The 25,898-nt window shown below is 41.8% G+C and overlaps 1 protein-coding gene across 8 annotated transcripts; it reads left to right on the forward strand.

Moving 5' to 3' along the window:
- The first annotated feature begins 3,632 nt into the window (after nt 1-3,632).
- Nucleotides 3,633-25,684, forward strand: LOC137012357 (NLR family CARD domain-containing protein 3-like). 8 transcript variants are annotated; one of them, XM_067375501.1, is made up of 13 exons: nt 3,633-4,292; nt 4,589-4,663; nt 5,608-5,690; nt 13,188-13,304; nt 13,505-13,609; nt 15,340-15,453; nt 15,638-15,751; nt 15,971-16,087; nt 16,366-16,479; nt 16,767-18,560; nt 19,391-19,564; nt 22,142-22,315; nt 23,251-25,683. In XM_067375501.1, the coding sequence occupies exons 3-13, from the start codon at nt 5,644-5,646 to the stop codon at nt 23,261-23,263; spliced, it is 2,883 nt and encodes a 960-aa protein (XP_067231602.1). In that variant the 5' UTR covers nt 3,633-4,292; nt 4,589-4,663; nt 5,608-5,643; the 3' UTR covers nt 23,264-25,683. The 8 variants fall into 8 exon arrangements, with proteins under 8 accessions (XP_067231602.1, XP_067231605.1, XP_067231603.1 ...); XM_067375502.1 differs by lacking the exon at nt 3,633-4,292 and having other exon boundaries at nt 4,319-4,663; nt 23,251-23,289; nt 23,724-25,684; XM_067375503.1 differs by lacking the exon at nt 3,633-4,292 and having other exon boundaries at nt 4,319-4,663; nt 23,251-23,289; nt 24,332-25,682.
- The last annotated feature ends 214 nt before the right edge of the window (nt 25,685-25,898 follow it).

Raw genomic sequence — 25,898 nt, forward strand, 5'->3', positions numbered from 1 at the left:
TGGTGATTCCCTCAAACCTCGGCGTGCTCCAGAGACTCATCTCTAACTACTAATCTGCCCAAAAATAACAAACTAAAACAAAAAATTCAACATACCCCTAAAGGAAATGTCGCTAAATCCTAACAGTGAAGTTAATCCCAGGGTTTTCCACTAAATCCCACTAAATGCTGCTGTGAGCAAAAGATATTCGATAATAAATGTACTTGTCTCTCTTACAAATTTTAACAAATTCAAAACAAACTTCCCAATCATGTTACCAGGTCAATATAATAAAATATTCGCACATTCAAAACAATAAATGTCTTGACCAAATTAACAACACAAAAAATTAACTACTTAACAAATTCGTTCTCAACAAAGAAAACACTAACAAAATTACAAATCAAAACTATAAGTTTAGAATGAGCCCCCGATCACGAAGGATCACTACAAATAAGGAGAGGACGAGTACATTAACATTGCAAAACATCTGGGGCGTACGCACAAAACAGGCCCCGAAAGTGGGGACGCCAGTTCCTACGCATAAGTTGTGATTTATAAAAACAAACTTGATGGGAAAATTTGTGCACCTCCACACAAACTCTGACCCATGCGTACGAACACTTTGGAGACAGAGCAGTTTGGCAACACCGATGGTGAGCTGAGGGACTGACGGCAGATGAAGGAAAACTACTGTTGCGACAGGTATGATTTATTAGTCCCCCACCCACCCACACACACACACACACACACACACACACACACACACACAACACCAGCTAGATTGTCTTGTCTTGCCATTCATGTATATTTACATATGAATAATCATTTGAAACGTGTTGTATGTTTTATATGAAGCAAAAATAACTGTATTTGACCAAAATGACAGAATCATCAGCAAGATAGCATTGTGAATGTTTATGGTTGTCAGTGCAAGGGACACTAAATATAATTTTAAAAATATAACCGGGTGTTCTTCATGATTCCTGCTCATTCCAACAACAAAGCACTTCAATTTTCAATTTTTTTTTTATTTGCCAGACTCATGTCCAAAAGCCACACAAGACAGGACAGATCAAAAACAAACAAACAGTAAAAAACAAATACAATAATTAAAATACATACAGACATTTCAGCCAATGCACTCTCAGTCTGGATGTGTACCTGTAGCAACTCACTAAGGGATTTGAGAGTGCCACCATGATACTGTTAGTAGACTCATCCAGACGTTGCATAAATTTAAACATCAAATTTCTTAAAAGTGCTTTCAGTGTGATTACTCCTACAGATACAAACATCTGACTAGCACTCCCTCCTCTGGGAACCTTGAGTAAAATTCTCATTGCATCATTGTAGGCAACGTGTAGCTTCTGCATGCTAGATTTTTTGTAAGAAGACCACAGATGGGCTGTATAGAGTGGTGTACAGTAAGCTTTAAACAGAGCCACTTTAACTCGAGTAGAACAGTAACTAAACTTACGTGCTATGGTGTTTGCCTGTGCATATAACTTATAACACTGTCTGTATATGTCATCATCATCATTCATAACATCTGCAATACAATGACCAAGGTATTTAATCTTTTTACAGACCTCAAGGCAATTATTGGCTAGCATGAACACAGGAAAATTAAGCAATTTATCCTGTTTCGTTCTGCATATTAAAACAGCACTTTTGCTGGAATTGTATTTTATATCAAATTCCACCCCATAATCAGAGCATATATTAAGAAGCTCCTGCTGCCCAGCACTACTCGGACTAAAAGTAACAAGGTCATCTGCATACATAAGATGATTCACCAGCATGCCACCAATCATACAGCCAGTATTACATTCATTAAGTCTCCTTGACAGTTCGTCCATATATAAGTTAAATAAAAGAGGGGACAAGATACCTCCCTGCCTAACACCATTGGATACTCTAAAGGGGGCAGATATACTACCCCCCCATTTGATATGCATCTGCTGGTGGGCATACCAATAGGCAAGAACCCTCACAATATACCCAGGGACTCCCCTTTGTTTTAGCTTAATAAAAAGCTGTTTATGATTCACTCGATCAAATGCTTTGGAGGCATCAATAAAACACATGAGAATAGTGGAATTTTTTGACTTATACAAATTCACCATTTCCTTGAGAGCATAAATACACATGTCTGTGCCATGGTTTGGCTTAAATCCAAACTGATTATCCAGGGAAGAGATATACCCACTCACTCTATCAAGGAGGATTCTTTCCATTACCTTGGATAAAATACTGGCCAATGCTATAGGTCTATAATTATCCAGGCAGCCAACTTTTCCAGCTCTGTCCTTAATAACTGGGACAAGCAGAATAGATAACATTGAATCTGGAAGTATGCCATGGATCAACAAACCAGTAAAGTTGATTGCTAAGAGGGAAACAAGCCTAAGACTGGCATTTTTCAGATGCTCTGCAGTTATTGAATCCATACCACATGCTTTATTGTTAGGTAATTTCCATATGGCACCAAGTACCTCATGTGTCAGAATACTTATTGATTCATTACTAATAGCAGAGTCCTCCACATATGGATCATGTTTTAAACAATTAAAAAGGGAGCTATAGTGCTGCCTCCATATTTCAACAACATTATCTTCTCCAGAGACTCCTTCAACAGTACAAGGAAGGGAAGATTTACAGTTTTTGAGAGACCTCACCTCCTTCCAAAAGTCAGTAATATTGTTGCTCATCATTTTACTGGCCATAGAGTCAGCCCTCATGGCTTGCTCATTTCTAGATATAAAACGAACAGCATACTTATATCTGGCATTGGCAAGCTTTTTATTCTCAAGCTCAGGGCCCTGCCTAGGTTTCCCAGCCATGGCCCAAAGCTTGTAAGCCTCCCGAGCTTCAGTGTGATATGGTGCTACATGCTCATTCCATCCTGGTCTAATATTATAGGCCCTGTTTCTCCTGTGTTTCTGAAGAGGTTTACCACCCTCCAACAGAGCAGCCACTACATCATCATACATGACACATAGATTACTCTTGTGCTCCTCAATCTGACAGTTGACATCCTTACACATAATAGCTTCTCTAGGCAGATAAACATTACTTAGATAATGGTCTGTATTAGTATAATAAGCCAAAAGATCCTCTTCAGAAAGAGTTGACCAGTCTAATTTAGTACTCACATTACCACTGGTAGCACTGTCATTGCTGACTGTAGATGGTAATTCTTCAATGTTAATTGTGAGGGCCAAAGGTATATGATCTGTTGTTGTGACCCCATACTTAATACCCATATTCTCTATGGCTGCATGCCCATCAGCTGTACTAAGACAATGGTCAAGCCATGATGTTGAGTGCCAGGCTTCACTTATGTATGTATAACTGTCTGCAGGCAACAGTACTCTACTTGATAGAGTGAAGTTATTATCTTCACTGAAGCAGATCAGATGCTTAGCAAATAATGAGTTACTGTCATTGATATCAGCATTCATATCCCCAACAACATATACACTGCAGATGCTATTGTCTTGAATGAAAGCATTTATAAAAGCCAGTCTATTTAAATATTCAACCTCATTCTCACTAGACTCATATGGAGTATAAACATTTAAAATGACAAAATTATTACATTTATAAGTATATTGTATACCAATACACCAGTCAACATCAAGCTTGAATGCAACAAGCTCGTAATCACGACATCTGAAGTGGGAATTATGAAATTTCCAATAGCACATGAAGGCAGCATATTTCTCTGCCAATATTTGAATTTGGACTACAGTATTCTTCAACCACTTGCTGTCCATATTATAGCAGGGCAACTGTCACTCACATGAGATCCACCAATAGCAAACCATAACCAGCCAGTCCATTCCCCACAGACAAAATCAAGCCCCGCCCTACATTTGTTCATGTTCCAGAAGCGTTTCATTCTGTTAAGGCACAATAGGGGAAAAAAGACTAGTGCAGCTTCCATTTAATGCCAACTTTAAGACAATTAGGCTAATACACTTAAGACCAACATGGAGCCCCTAAATAAAAACACACAATACAAGCACTATATTTAACGGCATTGTAATGATTTGTAATTTATACTTAAATAGTACACTTGTATGAAAACATTTGCAATTGTTTGGCCTTCTCTTTGCCTTATTCACCAGCAGGTGTCGCCAGCGCAACGTTTCTGCCACCAATAGCAAATAGCTCCACAGACACACGTGACACGAGCAGGAGGAGCCATCACACGAATTTATGCCCAAACTCCCAATGGTTCAAGTTTTCATAACAGTTTATAATTAATGTGCAGTTTTGACTGACTGTTGTTGACAGGCATTCAGGTTGTGTAACATTGGGATACAGATATAGCATACATTTACATTATGTTTACTTAAGTTTTTGTTTAAAAAGTTATAACAAGTTAAATGTACAGCATTTATTTTAAAGTTATATTAGTAAACATTGATTGATTACTTTAAATGCTGGCCTAAAAATCCCAGGATCAGTGTGTGAGCTGTATGATATGGGCTGGATTTTTCACTCCAAACAGGATCTGGCAACCTTGCTGACAAAGTGAAAGTAGATTGTGTTTTACACAATGTGTCTCATAGTATTTCTTTTTCCATTGCTTATGCAGGAATTTACATGTACTTGATGGGAAACCATGAACATTGTGAGAAACTGAGTCTAGAAGACTAACATTTCAATCAAGGTGAGTCTTCAGATCTTCAGAAGACATTTCCTTATTACTTTTAGTAAACATGAACTAGTCACTTTCACAGTCTACTCAGCCATATTTCTGTTCTTTAAACAGATGAAAAAATTGTCAATGTTTTACAGTTAATGCAGGATTTTGCAATCTAATTTGCTGTAGGTTGCATTTTTGTCATATTTCCACAGTTTTCCCAAAAAGCATAAATAAACTGAAAAGCAGTATTAGCTAATTAGCTATTAGCTATCTGAGCCCAAATTATTTATGGGAAGATTAAATTCTGCTATAATCCTATGAAATTCTTGTGGGACTGGTTATATATCAAATTAAACTAGAGAAATTCTTTACATTTTTACACAAGGTTGTGAGTTTGTTTTATACGAATACATTATTTAAACAACTATATTTTCACAGTGTTGCAAAAAGGTTATTATATTGTTGCACAACCCCTTATGATCTTTTAACATGACCTCATCTGACTGGTTTGTTACACATTCATAGAACATTCATTTTCAATAAAATAATTAATAGGCAAAATTAGTAAGGAAAAGAGATTGCAAATATGAGACTTTAGTGTTGTTATATTTCTACATAATTTACAAAATCAAGATACAATGTTGGAGTTTGGTATAATTATTTTGTGAACTCAAATACATAAAATGTGCATGATATTTTGGTTACATTATTTTAAAATGTTATGTGTAGTTTTTAAATGTTTTTAAAATCTCATACTGTGATGTACAGTAACCTAAATTCCACCAGAATTCATCGTTTTTAACAATACTGGTCAGATTGACCAAATACAGGTGTCTGTAAAGTGTCTTGACAGGTCATCCTCTCATAAACCAGATTCTTTTGTCCTCATAAACACATTCAAGAAAATGACAAATGATATTAAATGCTTTTGTACGTCAGTGTGTCTGAATCAGTGTTTTTCTCATTAGATTTACCCGTGCAGCTCCATGAAGACTGAATGAATCATGGACGACACACAAACACTGACTGGAGATGTTTCTCCAGAATGCAGGTACATCAGAGTCTTAAAGAAAATACATTATATGACACACAAACTTTTTTTGGGAATATGCAATGGTTGTTGATGTGTTCTGAGTGATCATATTCTGGTCCAGAGAATGGATAGATGTGAGCGATGTTATCCTTGTGGAATGTCATTAATCTTCAACATTTCTAAAATTACTCTTGGATCAATAAGAATCTCTATGTGAGTTTTATCTATATGTTCCCATTCAGTCGGTCACGTTCGACGTACGTCGGACAGACCGACGAATAGGAATCTCGCTAGAGAGGCCAATCTACTTCGAGTGTAACTAAACGAGCCAATGCACATTGGCATGCAATCATATGCATCAGCTGCTCGCCTCGCAGCGCGGGTATATAATGAGCAGCAGGTGCGTTGCATCTTCAGGTTTTCGCTGAGGAGCCGAACCGGATAGGCGGCAGCATCAGCGGGGTACAGCGACTGTGGCGACGGGACGTACGTCTCCGTTCCCTCCTTCAGGGAACGAGGGTTACCTTTGTAACCGAGACGTTCCCATTCAGTCGGTCACGTTCGACGTACGTCGGACAGACCGACGAATAGGAATCCCTACCAAAGCACCACAGGAGCTGCCCCCTTCCAGCACTCTGTTGTAAGCCACCTGAACCCCCTTGCCTGAGGATGGTGGGACAGGGCTAACACAGAGAGAGTCTATCACTGCTGTTCCCCAAAACCCATTCAGTGAGACTATTGGATAACACTGGGAAAGCGTACCCTTTCGCCGGAAAAGGAACGCTGCGGAAGCCACATCCTTCCCCGAAGGAGTTATGTGGAGAAGTACATATGGACTAACCCTGTAGGGCTGTGCTACATATGGAAGAGCTGGGGTGACTCCAAGCCGATGAAGGGTAGGTTCTCCCAGAGGGAAAGACACGGGCTTCCTTTGGGAGCAACCGTGGAACCAGCCATACGGGATCCCCGTAGGGTCACACATATGGAACCCAGCCTAAACCCGGTTCTCAAGGATACAACGGAGTATAGGCCTGGCGCCAGACGCTCCGCCACGTCGGCTGCCGAAGGGATATCGGAGGATTCGACAGGGTCTGCCTTGTAGGGACTCTCTGGAGAAAAGAAGCGCATGTAGCGCAGCAAGCCGACACTAAGCCGGGGCCTCTCCGTGCCTCTGACCTGAGGCGAGAACACGGGACGAGACCGGCTCGACACGAAGGCTATAGTATCTAGCGAACGTGTTAGGTGTCGCCCAGCCCGCAGCTCTACAAATGTCTGTTAGCGAGGCGCCACGAGCCAGCGCCCAGGAGGATGCCACACCTCTCGTGTAGTGAGCATGCAACCTGAGCGGGCAGGGCATATAATGGGTATATAATGAGCAGCAGGTGCGTTGCATTTTCAGCTTTTCGCTTCGGAGCCGAACGGTGTTTGTTCCTGTTCTCTGCAAGCGAGTGTCTGCTAGAAGACGAGTCAAGCTTTTTGGTTGAACTTCTCTTTTTTTCCGAGTGCGGGCGAACAGCACAGCAGCGGGGTCGAAGTCCTCTCTTTTTCTGTTTTTGTTTCATTTGCCGTTTTTGAGCAAATAGCTGTTTGACAGCGTCAGAAGGCTGTTCTCACGGCCGGTACGGTGCGCTTTTGAGCGCTGAAAAGCCGTTTTTACGGCTGGTAAGAGTGAGCGCCTTCAAAGAGAGAGAGCACACGACAGGCTGCACACAATCCCTGTTTGTGTTGCGGTGGCCGTTCCCCTGCGTGCTTCAGCACTTCTAAAAGAGTAAAGTCCCTGAAAGAGCTTACACAAGTGGATTTGCGTCTTTTTAAAGATGACGTCCTATTTGTGTTCTGGATGCAGTCGTTCCTGTCCTCACTGACGGCCACAATCACCGTTTCACATGTCTGGGCGCGTGCTGAAATGATGTTCGTGGGTGTTCATGTTTTCATACGAGAACATGATCACGTCGACACGCCGGTCGTGACTCTTCTTTCTCCGGGAAGCTTGAGTCCCCTCTGTTGTTGGCCAGCTGCCGCTTGTGTGTAAAAGCACAGCCGCGGGTCTGCCCGACACTCTGGGAGACCGTGGAGATCAGCGAGAGCAAACCTCTCGCTCCTCTGCGTGTCATGTGCCGTCGAGCTGCCGGGCTGCAGCGCGGGTTGTCACGGCAACCCAGCGCTCGCTCGGCGCTCTAGATGCGCGGTTCCCTTGCGTAATGTCCATTGTAGCGCCCTCTCTGGTGCACCAGAAGAGGTCTACTTTGCTGATATGGCTTGGGTGACATGAGGTTGAGGGGTTCCTTCGGGGAACCAACCCCCTAGGGCCCCTCCCTCTCTAGCGCATTGCAAGCTGTGCAGTTTCTGGATTGGATTGCTGGTCCTTCTCATAGGGGAACCTAGCATTTCATTCAGAGCTCCAGCTGAGTGACAGACGTCGATTGCAGCATCGGAGAGAGTGCTGTTATGCTCTGGAAATAAGGGTGACGCTGCCCACTGTAATGGTGTGTGCTTATGCTGACTCAGATTCGGAGTTTACAGCCATGCTTTCCTGGGTCTTCCAGATGTGCATGGAAAACTTGGCAGTATGGGGGTATATTGGTGCCATAAATATGGAATGCCAAAGGTGCCAAAATCTGCATAAGTTTTTCCTCTCTCACTACTCTCTTGGATGGGGTGGCTGTACACAGACCACACCCACCCTGCATGTGAGGCCAAGGCACTCTTTTTGCATGAGGGTAGCTCATGCTCCTATCTCAATGCTCCTATCTTACGAGGTGGCCTTTTCGGTGACACTGTCGAGGACTGAGCCCAGCGGTTCTCTTCAGTTAGTAGCGGATCGGGGAGCTTCCCATGACAAACCATTGAGTTCCTCTTGGGCCACCCCTCAGTCTGCTCGTCGCCAAGGGTGTCGTCCCCTGCAGGAAACTCCGGCCCAGCAGGCTCTGCTGTGTCCATTGCGGGGAGATGACGCCTCCCGTTTCTGCAGTTGTTTAAGTGGTTGGTGAGAATCACCCCTGAGATGGGCGACCCAGAGATGGGTGGGGCTGCTCTTTCACCCCTGGAGGAGGGCCGGGTGGTAAATCCTTTTATTAGGTTTGTTTCTGTTCCGCCACTGACCCAAGAGGCAGCGGTACCCAAATTTAAAAGAGCAGTTCCTCCATTTCCAGGTCTGAAGAGGGTTTGGAGAGCAGTGGGAGGAGAAAAACCTCACCACTCTCATCCCCCTCTTCTGTCGCCAGCGGACAGCAGCGAGCAGCGGGCAGCCAAAGCCTCGACTGCTCCCTCTGTCCATCCGTGGAGCCAGGTAAGTGTTGCCTAGCACACTGTGACGCCGCTTCGGGACGCCTCACAAAGAGAGCCCCCTGAGCCGCGTCCCTGTGTTCCACTTCGCTGCCCTGCTGCGGGTACACCGGTGGTCCCTTTGGTCCTGCTTGTACGGTCTCTGCGAGCCGGGTTAGCGCTCCCCAGTCCGTCTCGCTGGCTCCTTCAGACCATCAGGGTCAGCTTTGCGATTCAGTTCGCCCGGCCCCCCCCCAAGTTCAGGGACGTCCTCTTCACTACAGTGAAAGATGCCGATGCCCCTGTTCTGCGTGCGGAGATCGCAGTCCTACTGGAGAAGGACGCGATAGAGCCGGTCCCTCCAGCCGGTTTGAGGTCAGGGTTCTACAGCCCCTACTTCATTGTACCCAAGAAAAGCGGCGGGTTACGACCGATCTTGGACCTGCGAGTTTTGAATCAGAGCCTCTACAAGCTACCGTTCAAAATGCTCACGCAGAAACGCATTTTCGAGTGCATCCGTCCCCGAGATTGGTTTGCAGCGATCGACCTGAAGGACGCGTACTTCCATGTTTCGATTCTTCCACAACACAGGCCATTCCTGAGATTCGCGTCGAAGGTCAAGCATATCAGTACAGAGTCCTACCCTTCAGGTTGGCCCTGTCTCCCCGCGTCTTCACGAAAGTCGTGGAGGGAGCCCTTGTTCCCATGAGAGAACAGGGTGTTCGCATTCTCAACTATCTAGACGACTGGCTCATTCTAGCACAGTCTCGGGATCAGTTGTGCGAACACAGGGACTTGGTGCTCAGTCACCTCAGCCAGTTGGGGCTTCGGGTCAACTGGGAAAAGAGCAAACTCGCCCCAGTGCAGAGAATCTCTTTTCTCGGTATGGAGTTGGATTCGGTCAAACACATAGCACGCCTCACAGAGGAACGTGCTCGGTCAGTGTTGAACTGCCTGAATACGTTCAACGGCAGGACAGCGGTCCCACTGAAGTTCTTTCAGAGGCTCCTGGGGCATATGGCGGCTGCAGCGGCTGTAACACCGCTCGGTCTGCTTCATATGAGACCGCTTCAGCACTGGCTTCACGGCCAAGTCCCGAGATGGGCGTGGCAACGCAGCACGTTCCGGGTGCCAATCACTCAGGAGTGTCGCTGAACCTTCAGTCCGTGGTCGGACCCTTTGTTTCTTCGGGCAGGAGTGCCCCTTGAACAAGTGTCCCGGCATGCTGTGGTTTTCACAGATGCTTCTGCCACCGGCTGGGGTGCCACGTACAACGGGCATGCAGTCTCAGGGGTTTGGACGGGACCCCATCTGCATTGGCACATCAATTGCCTCGAGTTGCTGGCAGTACGCCTTGCTCTGAGCCGCCTCAAAGGCCTGCTTCAGGGCAAGCATGTACTGGTCCGTACGGACAACACTGCGACCGTTGCGTACATCAACCGTCAAGGTGGTCTACGCTCCCGTCGCATGTCCCGCCATCTCCTCCTGTGGAGTCGGAAGCATCTGAGGTCGCTTCGCGCCATTCATGTCCCCGGTGTGCTCAACCGTGTGGCTAGCCGACGAGCTATCACGAGCTGCGCTGCCAGGAGAGTGGCGACTCCACCCCCAGGTGGTTCAGCTGATCTGGAGAGAATTCTGAGAAGCTCAGGTAGACCTGTTTGCCTCACCAGAAACCTCCCACTGCCAGTTGTTTTACTCTCTGACCGAGGGGACACTCGGGACAGATGCACTGGCTCACAGCTGGCCCCGGGGCCTGCGCAAATATGCGTTTCCCCCAGTGAGCCTACTTGCACAGACCCTGTGCAAAGTCAGGGAGGACGAGGAGCAGGTCTTGTTAGTTGCGCCTTACTGGCCCAACCGGACCTGGTTCCCAGAACTCTCACTCCTCGCGACAGCCCCTCCCTGGCCCATCCCTCTGAGGAAGGACCTCCTCTCTCAGAGATGGGGCACTCTTTGGCACCCGCGTCCAGACCTCTGGAAACTCCATGTCTGGTCCCTGGACGGGACGCGGAGGTTCTAGTTGACTTACCCCCTGAGGTACTTAACACCATCACTTCGGCATGTGCACTGTCTACGAGACGTGATTACGCCTCGAAGTGGAACCTGTTCGTCGAGTGGTGCTCTTCTCGCCGAGAAGACCCCCGAAGATGCTCGATCGGGGTCGTGCTTTCCTTCTTGCAGCAAGGGTTGGAGCGTAGGCTGTCCCCCTCCACCCTCAAAGTTCATACTGCTGCCATATCCACTTACCACGACCACATAGATGGCAAATCTGTTGGTCAGCACGACCTGGTAATCAGGTTCCTTATGGGGGCGAGACGGTTAAATCCTCCTCGTTCCCCCTCCATACCCTCTTGGGACCTTACTTTGGTGCTCAGAGCACTCCAGATTGCTCCCTTTGAGCCTTTGCTGTCAGCAGACTTAAAGATTCTGTCTATGAAGACTTTGCTGCTGGTGGCATTGGCCTCCATCAAGAGGGTAGGGGACCTGCAGTCATTTTCGGTCGACGAATTGTGCCTAGAGTTCGGGCCGGGTGACAGCCACGTGGTACTGAGACCCCGGCCTGGCTATGTGCCCAAGGTTCCTACCACTCCCTTCAGGGACCAGGTAGTGAGCCTGCAAGCGCTGCCCTTGGAGGAGGCAGACCCAGCCCTTGCTTTGCTCTGTCCAGTTCGCGCCTTGCGACTGTACATAGACAGAACTCGAAGCTTCAGGACCTCAGACCAGCTCTTTGTCTGTTACGGAGGCCAGCAGAAGGGAAAGGCTGTCTCCAAGCAGAGGATGGCCCACTGGATAGTGGATGCCATCGCCCTGGCTTACCAAGCTCAGGGCGTGCCCTGCCCGCTCAGGTTGCATGCTCACTACACGAGAGGTGTGGCATCCTCCTGGGCGCTGGCTCGTGGCGCCTCGCTAACAGACATTTGTAGAGCTGCGGGCTGGGCGACACCTAACACGTTCGCTAGATACTATAGCCTTCGTGTCGAGCCGGTCTCGTCCCGTGTTCTCGCCTCAGGTCAGAGGCACGGAGAGGCCCCGGCTTAGTGTCGGCTTGCTGCGCTACATGCGCTTCTTTTCTCCAGAGAGTCCCTACAAGGCAGACCCTGTCGAATCCTCCGATATCCCTTCGGCAGCCGACGTGGCGGAGCGTCTGGCGCCAGGCCTATACTCCGTTGTATCCTTGAGAACCGGGTTTAGGCTGGGTTCCATATGTGTGACCCTACGGGGATCCCGTATGGCTGGTTCCACGGTTGCTCCCAAAGGAAGCCCGTGTCTTTCCCTCTGGGAGAACCTACCCTTCATCGGCTTGGAGTCACCCCAGCTCTTCCATATGTAGCACAGCCCTACAGGGTTAGTCCATATGTACTTCTCCACATAACTCCTTCGGGGAAGGATGTGGCTTCCGCAGCGTTCCTTTTCCGGCGAAAGGGTACGCTTTCCCAGTGTTATCCAATAGTCTCACTGAATGGGTTTTGGGGAACAGCAGTGATAGACTCTCTCTGTGTTAGCCCTGTCCCACCATCCTCAGGCAAGGGGGTTCAGGTGGCTTACAACAGAGTGCTGGAAGGGGGCAGCTCCTGTGGTGCTTTGGTAGGGATTCCTATTCGTCGGTCTGTCCGACGTACGTCGAACGTGACCGACTGAATGGGAACGTCTCGGTTACAAAGGTAACCCTCGTTCCCTGAAGGAGGGAACGGAGACGTACGTCCCGTCGCCACAGTCGCTGTACCCCGCTGATGCTGCCGCCTATCCGGTTCGGCTCCTCAGCGAAAACCTGAAGATGCAACGCACCTGCTGCTCATTATATACCCGCGCTGCGAGGCGAGCAGCTGATGCATATGATTGCATGCCAATGTGCATTGGCTCGTTTAGTTACACTCGAAGTAGATTGGCCTCTCTAGCGAGATTCCTATTCGTCGGTCTGTCCGACGTACGTCTCCGTTCCCTCCTTCAGGGAACGAGGGTTACCTTTGTAACCGAGACGTTTTCTCACTTGTTCACGTTTTCACCTTGTCTTAGTCTCACTTTCATGGACTTTTAGTTTATTCTGCATTGCTTCCTGTTTCTTTTGTTCATGCTTTCCCACAATTATTATTTACTATGGATATTCATTTGATCATTACACCTGTTAATCTCATTATCTATTTAAATTTAAGTTCCTCTGAGTTCTGGATTTATGGATAACATTATTATGGTGCAATGCAAAATTGTGAAGTTAACTACATGAATTATTCTCATCACTATTTCTTTATAAAGTCAATCACACAGTCAGAGATCAAACTCACCAGAGTCCAGCTGTGTGTCCATGAAGAGTGACCAGTCTATTGACCCACCACTAAAATTTAAGGGAAGACACACATCAACTGATCTGAGGTACAACCTGTTGGATGTATGTGTATGGATGGATGGTTAGATAGATAGATAGCCAGACAGACGAACGGACGGATGAATGGATAACAGAATGGATGGATTGGATGGATAGATGGATGGATGGATGACATTATCATTGCAAAATTGTTAAGTTAACTACATTAATTCTTCTCGTCACTATTTCTTTAATGTCAATCACACAGTCAGAGAACAAACTCACCAGAGTCCAGCTGTGTGTCCATGAAGAGTGACCAGTCTATTGACCCACCACCAAAATTTAAGGGACAACACACATCAACTGATCCGAGGTATAACCTTTTGGATGTACAAACCCGATTCCAAAAAAGTTGGGACACTGTACAAATTGTGAATAAAAATTATGCAATGATGTGGAAGTTTCAAATTTCAATATTTTATTTAGAATACAACATACATGTAGATGACATATCAAATGTTTAAACTAAGAAAAAGTATCATTTTAAGGGAAAAATTAAGTTGATTTTAAATTTCATGGCATCAACACATCTCAAAAAAGTTGGGACAAGGCCATGTTTATCACTGTGTGGCATCCCCTCTTCTTTTTATAACAGTCTGCAAACGTCTGGGGACTGAGGAGACAAGTTGCTCAAGTTTAGGAATAGGAATGTTGTCCCATTCTTGTCTAATACAAGCTTCTAGTTACTCAACTGTCTTAGGTCATCTTTGTCGCATCTTCCTCTTTATGATGCGCCAAATGTTTTCTATGGGTGAAAGAGCTGGACTGCAGGCTGGCCATTTCAGTACCCCGATCCTTCTTCTACGCAGCCACGATGTTGTAATTGATGCAGTATGTGGTCTGGCATTGTCATGTTGGAAAATGCAAGGTCTTCCCTGAAAGAGATGACGTCTGGATGGGAGCATATGTTGTTCTAGAACTTGGATATACCTTTCAGCATTGATGGTGCCTTTCCAGATGTGTAAGCTGCCCATGCCACACGCACTCATGCAACCCCATACCATCAGAGATGCAGGCTTCTGAACTGAGCGCTGATAACAACTTGGGTTGTCCTTGTCCTCTTTAGTCCAGATGACATGCCGTCCCAGTTTTCCAAAAAGAACTTCAAATTTTGATTCGTCTGACCACAGAACAGTTTTCCACTTTGCCACAGTCCATTTTAAATGAGCCTTGGCCCAGAGAAAACGCCTGCGCTTCTGGATCATGTTTAGATATGGATTCTTTTTTGACCTATAGAGTTTTAGCCGGCAACGGCGAATGGCAAGGTGGATTGTGTTCACCGACAATGTTTTCTGGAAGTATTCCTGAGCCCATGTTGTGATTTCCATTACAGTACCATTCCTGTATGTGATGCAGTGCCGTCTAAGGGCCTGAAGATCACGGGCATCCAGTATGGTTTTCTGGCCTTGAACACTACGTACAGAAATTGTTCCAGATTCTCTGAATCTTTGGATGATATTATGCACTGTAGATGATGATAACTTCAAACTCTTTGCAATTTTTCTCTGAGAAACTCCTTTCTGATATTGCTCCACTATTTTTGGCCGCAGCATTGGGGGAATTGGTGATCCTCTGCCCATCTTGACTTCTGAGAGACACTGCGACTCTGAGAGGCTCTTTTTATACCCAATCATGTTGCCAATTGACTTAATAAGTTGCAAATTGGTCCTCCAGCTGTTCCTTATATGTACATTTAACTTTTCTGTCCTCTTATTGCTACCTGTCCCAACTTCTTTGGAATGTGTAGCTCTCATGAAATCCAAAATGAGCCAATATTTGGAATGACATTTCAAAATGTCTCACTTTCAACATTTGATATGTTATCTATATTCTATTGTGAATAAAATATAAGTTTATGAGATTTGTAAATTATTGCATTCCTTTTTTATTCAATTTGTACAGTGTCCCAACTTTTTTGGAATCAGGTTTGTATGTGTATGGATGGATGGATGGATGTGTGAATGGATGGATGACATTATCATCGTACAATGTAAAATTTTCAAGTTAGTGACAAAAATAATTAATGTAGTTATTTCTTTAAAGTCAATCACACAGTCAGAGATCAAACTCACCGTCCAGCTGTGTGTCCATGAAGAGTGACCAGTCTATTGACCCACCACTAAAATTTAAGGGAAGACCCACATCAACTGATCTGAGGTACAACCTTTTGGATATACGTGTATGAAAGGATGGATGGATAGATAGACAGACAGACAGACGGATGGACGGATGAATGGAGAACAGGATGGATGGATGAATGGATAACAGGATAAATGGATTGGATGGATGGATGGATGGATGGATGGATGACATTATTCTTCTCTTCACTATTTCTTTAAAGTCAATCACACAGTCAGAGATCCAACTCACCGTCCAGCTGTGTGTCCATGAAAAGTGACCGGTCTATTGACAAACCAGTCAAATTGAAGGGAAAACACACATCAGCTAATCCGAGGTACAACCTTTTGGATGTATGTGTATAGATAGATAGATAGATAGATAGATAGATAGATAGATAGATAGATAGATAGATAGATAGATGTTTGGATGGATGTATGAATGGATGAATGGATGGATGGATGGGTAGATGGAAGGATGGATGACATTATCATGGTACAATGTAAAATTGTCAAGTTAACTACATGAATTCTTCTTGTCACAATTTCATTTAAAGTCAATCACACAGTCAGAGATCAAACTCATCAAAGTCCAGCTGTGTGTCCATGAAGAGTGACCAGTCTATTGACCCACCACTAAAATTTAAGGGAAGACACACATCAACTGATCTGAGGTACAACATTTTGGATGTATGTATATGTATGTGTGGATGGATGGATGGATGGATGGATGGATGGATGGATGGATGGATGGATGGATGGATGGACAGATGAATGGATAGATTGATGAACGGACAGATGGATGGATGAATGAATGGATGGATGGACGGATAGATAGATGGATATATGGACATATGGATGGATGGATTGATGGATGGATGACATTATCATCGTGCAATGCAAAATTGTCAAGCTAACCACATGAATTCTTTTTGTCACTATTGCTTTACAGTCACCTACACAGTCTGAGATCAAACTCCTCAAAGTCCAGCTGTGTGTCCATGAATAGTGACCGGTTGGACACTTTAGCAACATTTAAGGGAAAACAAACATCAACTGATCTGAGGTACAATATTTTGGTTTAGACAGACAGATAATAATCACAAAAAATCTGTTTAACCATTTACTTTATTTTCAAAAATAAAACTGCAACATTTTGATCAAAAGGATCCCTGTCAGTTTTTTTATTTTTTTTTATTGAAATGTTGCTGGTTTTACATTTGCAAATTTGTTTTGTTCTGATTCTGCACCAGTTGAAGAGATTCTGAATGTGTCATTTCTTCCTCTTTATTAGAATAACAGATAGAAATTCAATTTAATTTCATATTGTAAACTATTATTTTAATCTTTCAGTCATGACTCTCAACTGGTCCAAAGCACATTCAAATCAAATCTGCTGAAGAAGTTTCAGTGTCTGTATGAAGGAACAGCAGTGCAGGGAAACCCAACACTCCTGAATGAGATCTACACAGAGCTCTACATCACAGAGAGTGAAAGTGGAGAGATCAATAATGAGCATGAGGTGAGACAGATTGAGACACAATCCAGGAGAGCAACAACAGAGGACACACCGATCAAATGCAATGACATCTTTAGAACTTTACCTGGACAAGACAAACCCATCAGAACTGTGCTGACAAAGGGAGTCGCTGGAATTGGAAAAACAGTCTCTGTGCAGAAGTTCATTGTGGACTGGACTGAAGGGAAAGAGAATCAGGACGTCCAGCTCATATTTCCACTTCCTTTAAGAGAGCTCAACTTGATGAAGGACAAAACACTCAGTCTTTCAGATCTTCTTCATGTCTTTTTCCCTGAAACAAAAGAAATGGAAATATCCAGTGAAGAATATAAAGTGCTGTTCATCTTTGATGGTCTGGATGAGTGTCGTCTGTCTCTGAACTTTAAGAGCAAAGTGAAACTGTATAATATATCTGAATCAGCCTCAGTGGACGAGCTGTTGATGAACCTCATTGAGGGGAATCTGCTTCCCTCTGCTCTCATCTGGATCACCTCCAGACCAGCAGCCGCTGATCTCGTCCCTTATGAGTGTGTCCATCGAGTGACAGAGGTACGAGGCTTCAATGAGCCACAGAAGGAGGAATACTTCAACAAGAGAATCAGTGACCAGAGTCTGGCCAATACAATCATCACACACCTGAAGTCATCAAGGAGCCTCCACATCATGTGCCACATCCCAGTGTTCTGCTGGATCTCAGCCACTGTTCTAGAGAAGATGTTGAGTAAAGCAAAGAGAAGAGAGATTCCCAAGACTCTCACTCAAATGTACACACACTTCCTGATCATTCAGACTAACATCAAACATGAGAAGGACTATGAGAAGAAAGTGGAAGACGAAGACATGATTCTTAAACTGGGGAAACTGGCTTTCCAGCAGCTTGTGAAAGGCAACCTGATCTTCTATGAGGAAGACCTGAGAGAGTGTGGCATTGATGTGACAGAAGCATCAGTGTACTCAGGATTGTGCACTCAGATCTTCAGAGAGGAGTTGGGCTTGTATCAGGGGAAAGTCTTTTGCTTTGTTCATCTGAGCATTCAGGAACATCTAGCAGCTCTATATGCACACATTTCCCTTAGAACCAAGCACAGAAATGTGTTTGACCAAACCAAACCAGGTCAGTTTTCTAAGGTTTTAAACCAGAAGAAACAGGTTTCATTATCTGAGCTGCATCAGAGAGCTGTGGATGAGGCTTTACAGAGTAAGAATGGACATCTGGACCTTTTCCTGCGTTTCCTTCTGGGTCTCTCATTGAAGTACAATCAGACTCTCTTACGAGAACTACTGACACAGACAGAAAGCTGCTCCTACAACAAAGAGGAAACAGTTCAGTACATCAAACAGAAGATCAGGAAGAATCGCTCTCCAGAGAGATCCATCAATCTGTTCCACTGTCTGAATGAACTGGGTGATGATTCACTGATGCAGGAGATCCAAGATTTTCTGACATCTGGAGAAATAAAAGAAACCAAACTCTCCTCTTCACAGTGGTCAGCTCTGGTTTATGTGTTACTGACATCAGACCAGAAGGTGGATGTTTTTGATCTAAAACAGTTTGTTGGAGCACAAAATACAGCAGATGAAGTTCTTCAGAAGCTGCTGCCTGTGGTTAAAGAATCCAGATCAGTCCAGTACGAAACACTGACAACAATCACTACACTGATAAAACATGATCACATTTATGATTTCATCATGTGCTTTCAAACCAATGCAACAAAAGTGGTACATTTTCTGGTATATGCTGAGGAGGTTTGTGTGTGTATGTGTGTGTGTGTGTGTGTGTGTGTGTTTGAACTTGTATTTAGAAAGATACATAATCTTTTACTTTGACTACTTTACTTGGACCCCACAAGGACAAAATATTTTATATGAGACTAAATCTTGACTCAATATACTATCGTCCTTCCCTACACTTTACCTAAACTACTAAATATAAGAATATGCTATAATATAAGAATGTTAGAATTATGTTAGGTTCCTGTGATGGGTAGGTTTAACTATAGTGTAGGGAAGGGCCATACTATATTGATTTTTAAGATTTCTTATTTTCTTGTATATGATTTAAGATGTTGTCTTTGTGGCGTCCTACTAAAATCGCGGAAATTCTTCATCTTAGTACTACATTTTAGTGGGGTCATTTGGAACCCACAAATGAGTTTAAACAAGGAAGTGTGTGAGTGTGTGTCTGTGTGTGTGTATGTCTGGGTGAGAGCTCATAATTGTAGAGATCAGTGCGTGAGACGTGATGAAGGATATGACGGTGATCAAAACTGACAGCAAACAGCAACAGTGTCTTTAACAGTGTCTTTTTCTATATATTGATGCTGTATGATTTGGACTGTTTGTCATCTAATGTTTTTGTGAATATATTACTGCCTCTATAAATCACATTTGTAGTTTACACATGTTATTCTATAATTGCAGCTGGTATCAGTTTATCATGCATCTTTAATCTCTACAGGTTGTGGGATTGTGGTGTCACAGATAAAGGTTGTGCTGCTCTAGCTTCAGCTCTGAGATCAAATCCCTCACACTTGAGAGAACTGGATCTGACATGGAATAAACTAGAAGTATCAGGAGTGAAGCTGCTCTCTGATGGACTGAAGGATCCTCATTGTAAATTGGAGATACTGCGGTAAGATTGTATAAATTGGCAACATCTTACTCCATTTTCTTCATATGGTTAACAATAAACAAAATAAACAAAAAACAATAGTAAAAATGGTCTGATAAATAATTTTGTTGTTTAAGATTTTGAAACAGTTTCAACTCAAATATTTAAATTCCACAAAATTATTCATTTAGTGTTTAATCTTCATTAGATTATTTCCAAAGTTTTTGACAGTTTTTATTACTATTACTTATATGTAATGGATAAGCTCTGGCTAGCCATGCATTCAGGTCAATACAAGGTCCCACTGTTTCGAGCCGGAACCCTGATCACCCTGTCAGATTTATTTTGTGATAAGAACCATCTGAATGTAAATTATCCTGCTTATTGTACATCTACTTGCCACAGAAGTAAATAACTGGACACAAAATATTGATTATAATATATTATCATGAAACTTAATGCTTCCACAAAGTTAAAATGTTCCTAACAAGTAGATTTGAATGGAAAATGAATGAACAAGCTTAAACAAGACAACAAATTTAGGGATAAATTAAAGTTATAACACTCATTACATAGCTTTTCATTAAATTAATAATTATTAAAATATTTATTTGAGTTGAAACTCTTTCAAAATCTTTCATGTGTTATAATACATTACAGCAGAGGTGTCCAATCCTGCTCCTGGAAGGCAACATCCTGCAAAGTTTAGCTCCAACCAGCTTCAACACATTTGCCTGGAAGTCTCTGGTCAGTCTGAAGAGCTTGATTAGTTTGTTCAGGTGTGTTTAATTAGGGTGGGAGCTAAACTCTGCAGGACAGTGACCCTCCAGGAACAGGTTTGGACACCCTGCATTACAGTGTGCAAAGCAAAAATTCTGGCAACAATATTACAGTACTATTAATACTGTTGTCCTCCAATTTCCTTTTTAATAAAATTGATTAGATGAGATGCAAAATGGCAGATGTGTTTGTAAGAAACAGTATTATTCAAGATACATGAAAGAAGCGCAGTACAGTAAAAGTACAAATTACTCTTCTCAAAATCTACACAAAATACTAATTACTTTTTAGCCGACGATATTTAAAGGGTTAGTTCACCCAAAAATGAAAATAATGTAATTTATTACACGATCACAGTTCCTACCTCAATTAGATTCTCTGCCATTTGCCAAATACAAACAAGACATCTGCTTGGTTTTGATTATCATCTATATCGTGAACACTCTCATGGATAGCATAGTTTTTCTTTCATCATTAAAGTTTATTATTTCCACATGTTTTAAAGCTATTTCAGTTTAAACTTCTAATAGATCGTTTTCTGAGCGCACTTATCTGAAGCACATGCACTGGCTGTCAGACATCAAGTCTCATGAGGAACTTCTCTTTCACATTTTTGGTTTTGTTTAAACTGTCAAATACACACACAGTTCACATAAACACAGTCAGTTATGTCTGTCAATGTAGATAGCAGGCAACGTTACAGAAATCATATGTGTATATTAGATCTGTGGTGAATTCCCTTCAAAAATAAAACTAATCCACTGCATTCGCTCAGATATCAGTAAATGAAGACTGTTATGTTCACTCTTACATCCAACAACAAAACATCCCAATTACTTACCAGACATTGTTCTCGCTACAGCTGCTCGAGCGCGGAGAAAAAGGCAGACAGCGTACAGCTTGCTGAGGGTGGAAACTATACAGGACTGTCAGTCAGTGAGTGTGGGCGGGGCATGAGAAATGTGACGTCACATTACTCAGAGAATAAAAATGGCTTTGGTTTAATGGGGATTAAAAAAAAAAAAAGGAGTGGCTAGATTTTTATTATTGTAGGGTGGTTGTGTTCACACACTGCCAACACACATTTATATCCAAACACCTTATAAAAGTGGATTTAGCATAATAGATTACCTTTAAATCAAGTAACTCAATTAAATTGGAAATTCACTTCCCATCATGATTTGCAAAGGTGCTGAATTCCGAGAGTAAATGTTGAAATAAAGTTTTTTGTATACATTTTTAAGCAAGATGAGAAAATGGAGAGACTTGTTAATGTTCAAAGTTCAATTATATTGGTATTTAAAAGTTTCTGTTGTTAGTAGTTTTAGGGGTTACCATTGTGGTAAAGTGTGATGCTTGCGCTTGGGTGGAGGACTTGCTAACAAAAATTCAAATTCAAAACAGCTGCGTCCAATAGGCAAGGAAAGCAGAGAGAAAGAAAGAGAATCAAACCTGGCTCATGACAACATTTTATTTCAATGCACTAAAAATCAATTTAAGTATTACTGGTATTTAGTATACTCTTTTAAGTGCACGGAAGTACTATTGAAGTAGAAATATACTTTTAATTCGTGTATTTATAGTGTATAACTTTTACAATTTTATTTAGCATAAAAAATAAGAATGTACTACAAATGTACTTGCTTGTATTTAAGTACTTTTTAGTGCATTCAAGTATACTATATTTTTACCTGGGGAAGCAGGTCTGAACCTTAGACTGGACCTGTCAATCATGTCATGGATTAAGTCTCTCTATCTGATTGTGTAGTTCCTGTTTATCTGAACTGAGAGACTGAAGAGTGTAATTGTTCTCTACAGGTTGATTGATTGTGGTGTCACAGATGAAGGTTGTGCTGCTCTGTCTTCAGCTCTGAGATCAAACCCCTCACACCTCAGAGAACTGTATCTTTCTGAGCATAAACTAGGAGACTCAGGAGTGAAGCTGCTCTCTGATCTGAAGGATGATCCACATTATAAACTGGAGACGCTTCAGTGAGTAGTGATGACTAAAAATGATTGAATTTTAATAAATATAGTTTCTTTTTCTTTTTCTTTAATGGTAATATTTATGCACTATAATAATAATAATAATAATAGTTTGATTCTATTTATAGTTAGAATTAAGCATAATAAAATTATAGTAAAAAAGTATGTTTCTTTTTATTTCAAAATAATACAATATTTCACTTAAATATATCACTGAAAATATTTACATGAACTCTCATAATGAGATTGTAATGAGATTTAGTCATGTAAGGACAAAACTTCAGGTCAAATTGATTCGATTAAGGTAATAATTGTAGCAACCATAATCTTAGTAAAATATGTGCTGTATGATGATTTAATTGAAACAAACAGGCATGTAAACACCTGAAGGAATAGTTCACCCAAAAATGACAATGAAGTCATCATTTACTCACTCTTGAGTTGTTCTGATGCCCTTCTTTCCTTTCCAGACCACAACAGGAGAAATTTAAAGAAATGTCCCGCTCGCGCTTGTCCATATAACATTTCCTTAAAATTAATTATTTTTAATTTTTGGATGAACTATCCCTTTAAACTAAAGCACGTGTGCTCGTACTTACTCTGATATGCCGTGTGTTGTTCACACAACTCCATGAATGAACTCTGTGACATTATTCTGAAGTTATATTGGTAAATATTTATTACAAGTTTCATTGTCATAAATAAATCTGACCCAATAACAGAAAGAGGACGGTCATACAGGATTATGGATAAGGGTCAAGGGTCATCATTCATGGTGAATTGGATGTAAAATCAAAATCTGAATGGTTAAAAAGATATTTAACAATTGTACATCACTGGGTTATTATTTATTTATATTATTTATTATCTCAACTAAAACACATTAGTTGCACTATTAGTCTGTTTAGTGGATCATTTGACTCTCTGTGTTTTACTCACAGGTTCATATGTTAGTCTGACCTTCTCTGGATCAGCTGATGGTGAATAAAGAGCCGCTACAGACACATCACATTCAACACAATCAACAGACACATAACTATAGTGATCATCACACACACGTTTTAACTTTCCATAATGATCCAATCCTTCGTCCAAAGTCAAACAAGGAAACCTTTTGTTTCTTCAGAACTGATATTTGTACTGTGGGATTACAAATGTAATAATCTGTTTAAGATCTGTTGAAACTACATACTGACATCACCTCACATGAAATACTAAGGTGAAGTACATTGTATTCAGCATTCTAAGGTAAAGATGACGACATCAGATGAATGATTCTGTTTAGCAAAGATTCTAGCAAGAGTTTTCTGCCAGTTCCTGTTCTCTTTATTGTATGTCTAACGAGTCAGATCACTGAGATTCTCACCTTTTGTCGTTAATGGCTCTTGGAGCCCCTCTCCCATTCTTTGAATAGGTATGCTGATTGGATTAGGACTTGTGACACTCTAGCGTCTGGGGCGGGTTCCTATACCTGAATACTTCATTTGCATGCTTTGTTGTCTCCCTGGTGCTTTGTCTCTATCAATAAGCACTGCCCCCTAAAATGTATATAAAACTTCAATGTACACTGCCTTAGTCAGATTTTGGATGACCACAGCGACGCACAGCGTGTTTCTCAATAAAGAGTAACTTCTGCTTCAAGAGATACCAAAGTCTCCTGGTTTATGCTTCTGAGATTTCCAACAGTACTTTGCACTTTTCTGTCTATTATGTTTTTCTTTATAACTCTACATACTTCTAAGAAATGATTATGAGCAGGTTTAAAGTTTTGAGTAGGATTAGCGGCTCTAATTATCTATTTGATGCTAGATTGTTACTAAAACTGTCATTTTCCTACACATTTCTATCCATTAAGTTTTATATTCGTTTTATATTCTCTATAAACGGGTTATGTTTGGGGATATAAAATTTATCTATAAAATGGGAAAAGAGAAATTATACAGGAATTTTTATGATATAAAAGAATTGTAAATATTTTATTTATGTAAATATTTGATTTTAACACTGATGTTTTTGTTGTAGAACAGCGCCCCCATGTGACATCAGCTGACTACTGCTGCTCTGAGCTTCTCTGATGCTGATAGTGATGTTGGGATGTTTTATCGTTCTGTAGATGATGTTTTGTCCCGGGACTCTGAGGAGTTCTCTATATGTCTGGATGTCATGTTCCTGAAACCTGCTGTACCAAATCTAAACTAATGCGTGTACTGAGCACAGTTCTGAGAACAGACATGAAGGCTGTTTAACAGTAATCTATCTGCCATCTTTACCCATGAAGCTCTTTACAGATAAGATGCTGGACTACAGTATTACTGCTTCATGTCCAGAAACAAGTTCATGAATTTCATTTTTTTAAAGGACATTGTTCTTTTTTATTAATTTTTTTTTAATTTTGAATTTTGAATCAGAAGAATCTTCTCCCTGTATATTCCTAATCATCAAGTATCTTCATTTATATGTGCTTAAGGAAACAACTTATTCTAGAATTTTTCAGAAAGCCACTTTCAGAAATGTCATCCGAACACAAACCTGGATTTCTCCCGGAGAACGCAGGTTATGTCATGTTAAATGGGTGTAAAGGGAGACTAAAGTGGATGGAATATGAGTTTTAAATATTTTGATGGTTGTCAGTAAGTGACAGTATTCTCTCCTCATCCTTTATTACTTTTTGTAGTGAAATCACAAAACTAATGCAAACAAATGTCTCTCTAGTCCAGATGATCAGTTGATCTATCTACATGATTCCAGTTCATCATGATCTTCCTTTGTACCTTACAATGCTTAAAAAAATGGGACTTTTGCAACCTTTTATGGAATGAAATAAACAACAAATTTGATGTTCACCAAAATTAGCTAATTTACAAATGTGCATGAAATATTGTGGGTTTGGAATGAGGCAGAGTAATAACTGATAGGCTAATAACTGATAATAATAATTGATTTTCTGGCTGAAATATCCCTTTAATATTAGACTTTAATAAATACTATGTTAGTAAAAAAAAAAAAGAGTAAAAAACAGAAGAATATTATACTTTTCGGTTATTTTTCTTTTATGCCTGTGTCATTTCTCTGTCACTGAAGTCAAACTCCTTTTGTCTGTAAGCAGATTTGGTGAATGTAAAGCTGAATATGATTCAAATGAAGTTTGCCGTCTTCATTTCTAAACTGTGGCTGGAATAAAACATGAATTAAATTGATGTTGAGCATTCAGAAATGAAGTGTGCATTTTTCCAACCTCAAGAGTGAATATTTATTTTATTGCACATGTAGCTAAAAGCAATTGTTCTTAGAAAATAAAAATCACTATTTACACACATGCTGTAAAGTACACACACACACACACACACACACACACACACACACACACACACACACACACACAGTGGCTATCCTATAGTGTTATAAAGAAGTAACTTACATGTAATCCGGATCATGTGGCTCAGATGTTCAAAGGTCAGATAGGATCAAATCCCGAAAATGGGTTGTTCAATAGAAAAAAAAAGGATACTGATATTGTACTATCTTGGTTTTGTTCTGGACTAAAAAGTTTTGAATAACACATAATGAAGATTTGAACAAAACAAAAGAC

This window comes from Chanodichthys erythropterus, chromosome 22, assembly GCF_024489055.1.
Source record: "Chanodichthys erythropterus isolate Z2021 chromosome 22, ASM2448905v1, whole genome shotgun sequence".
In the NCBI taxonomy this organism is placed as follows: domain Eukaryota; kingdom Metazoa; phylum Chordata; class Actinopteri; order Cypriniformes; family Xenocyprididae; genus Chanodichthys; species Chanodichthys erythropterus.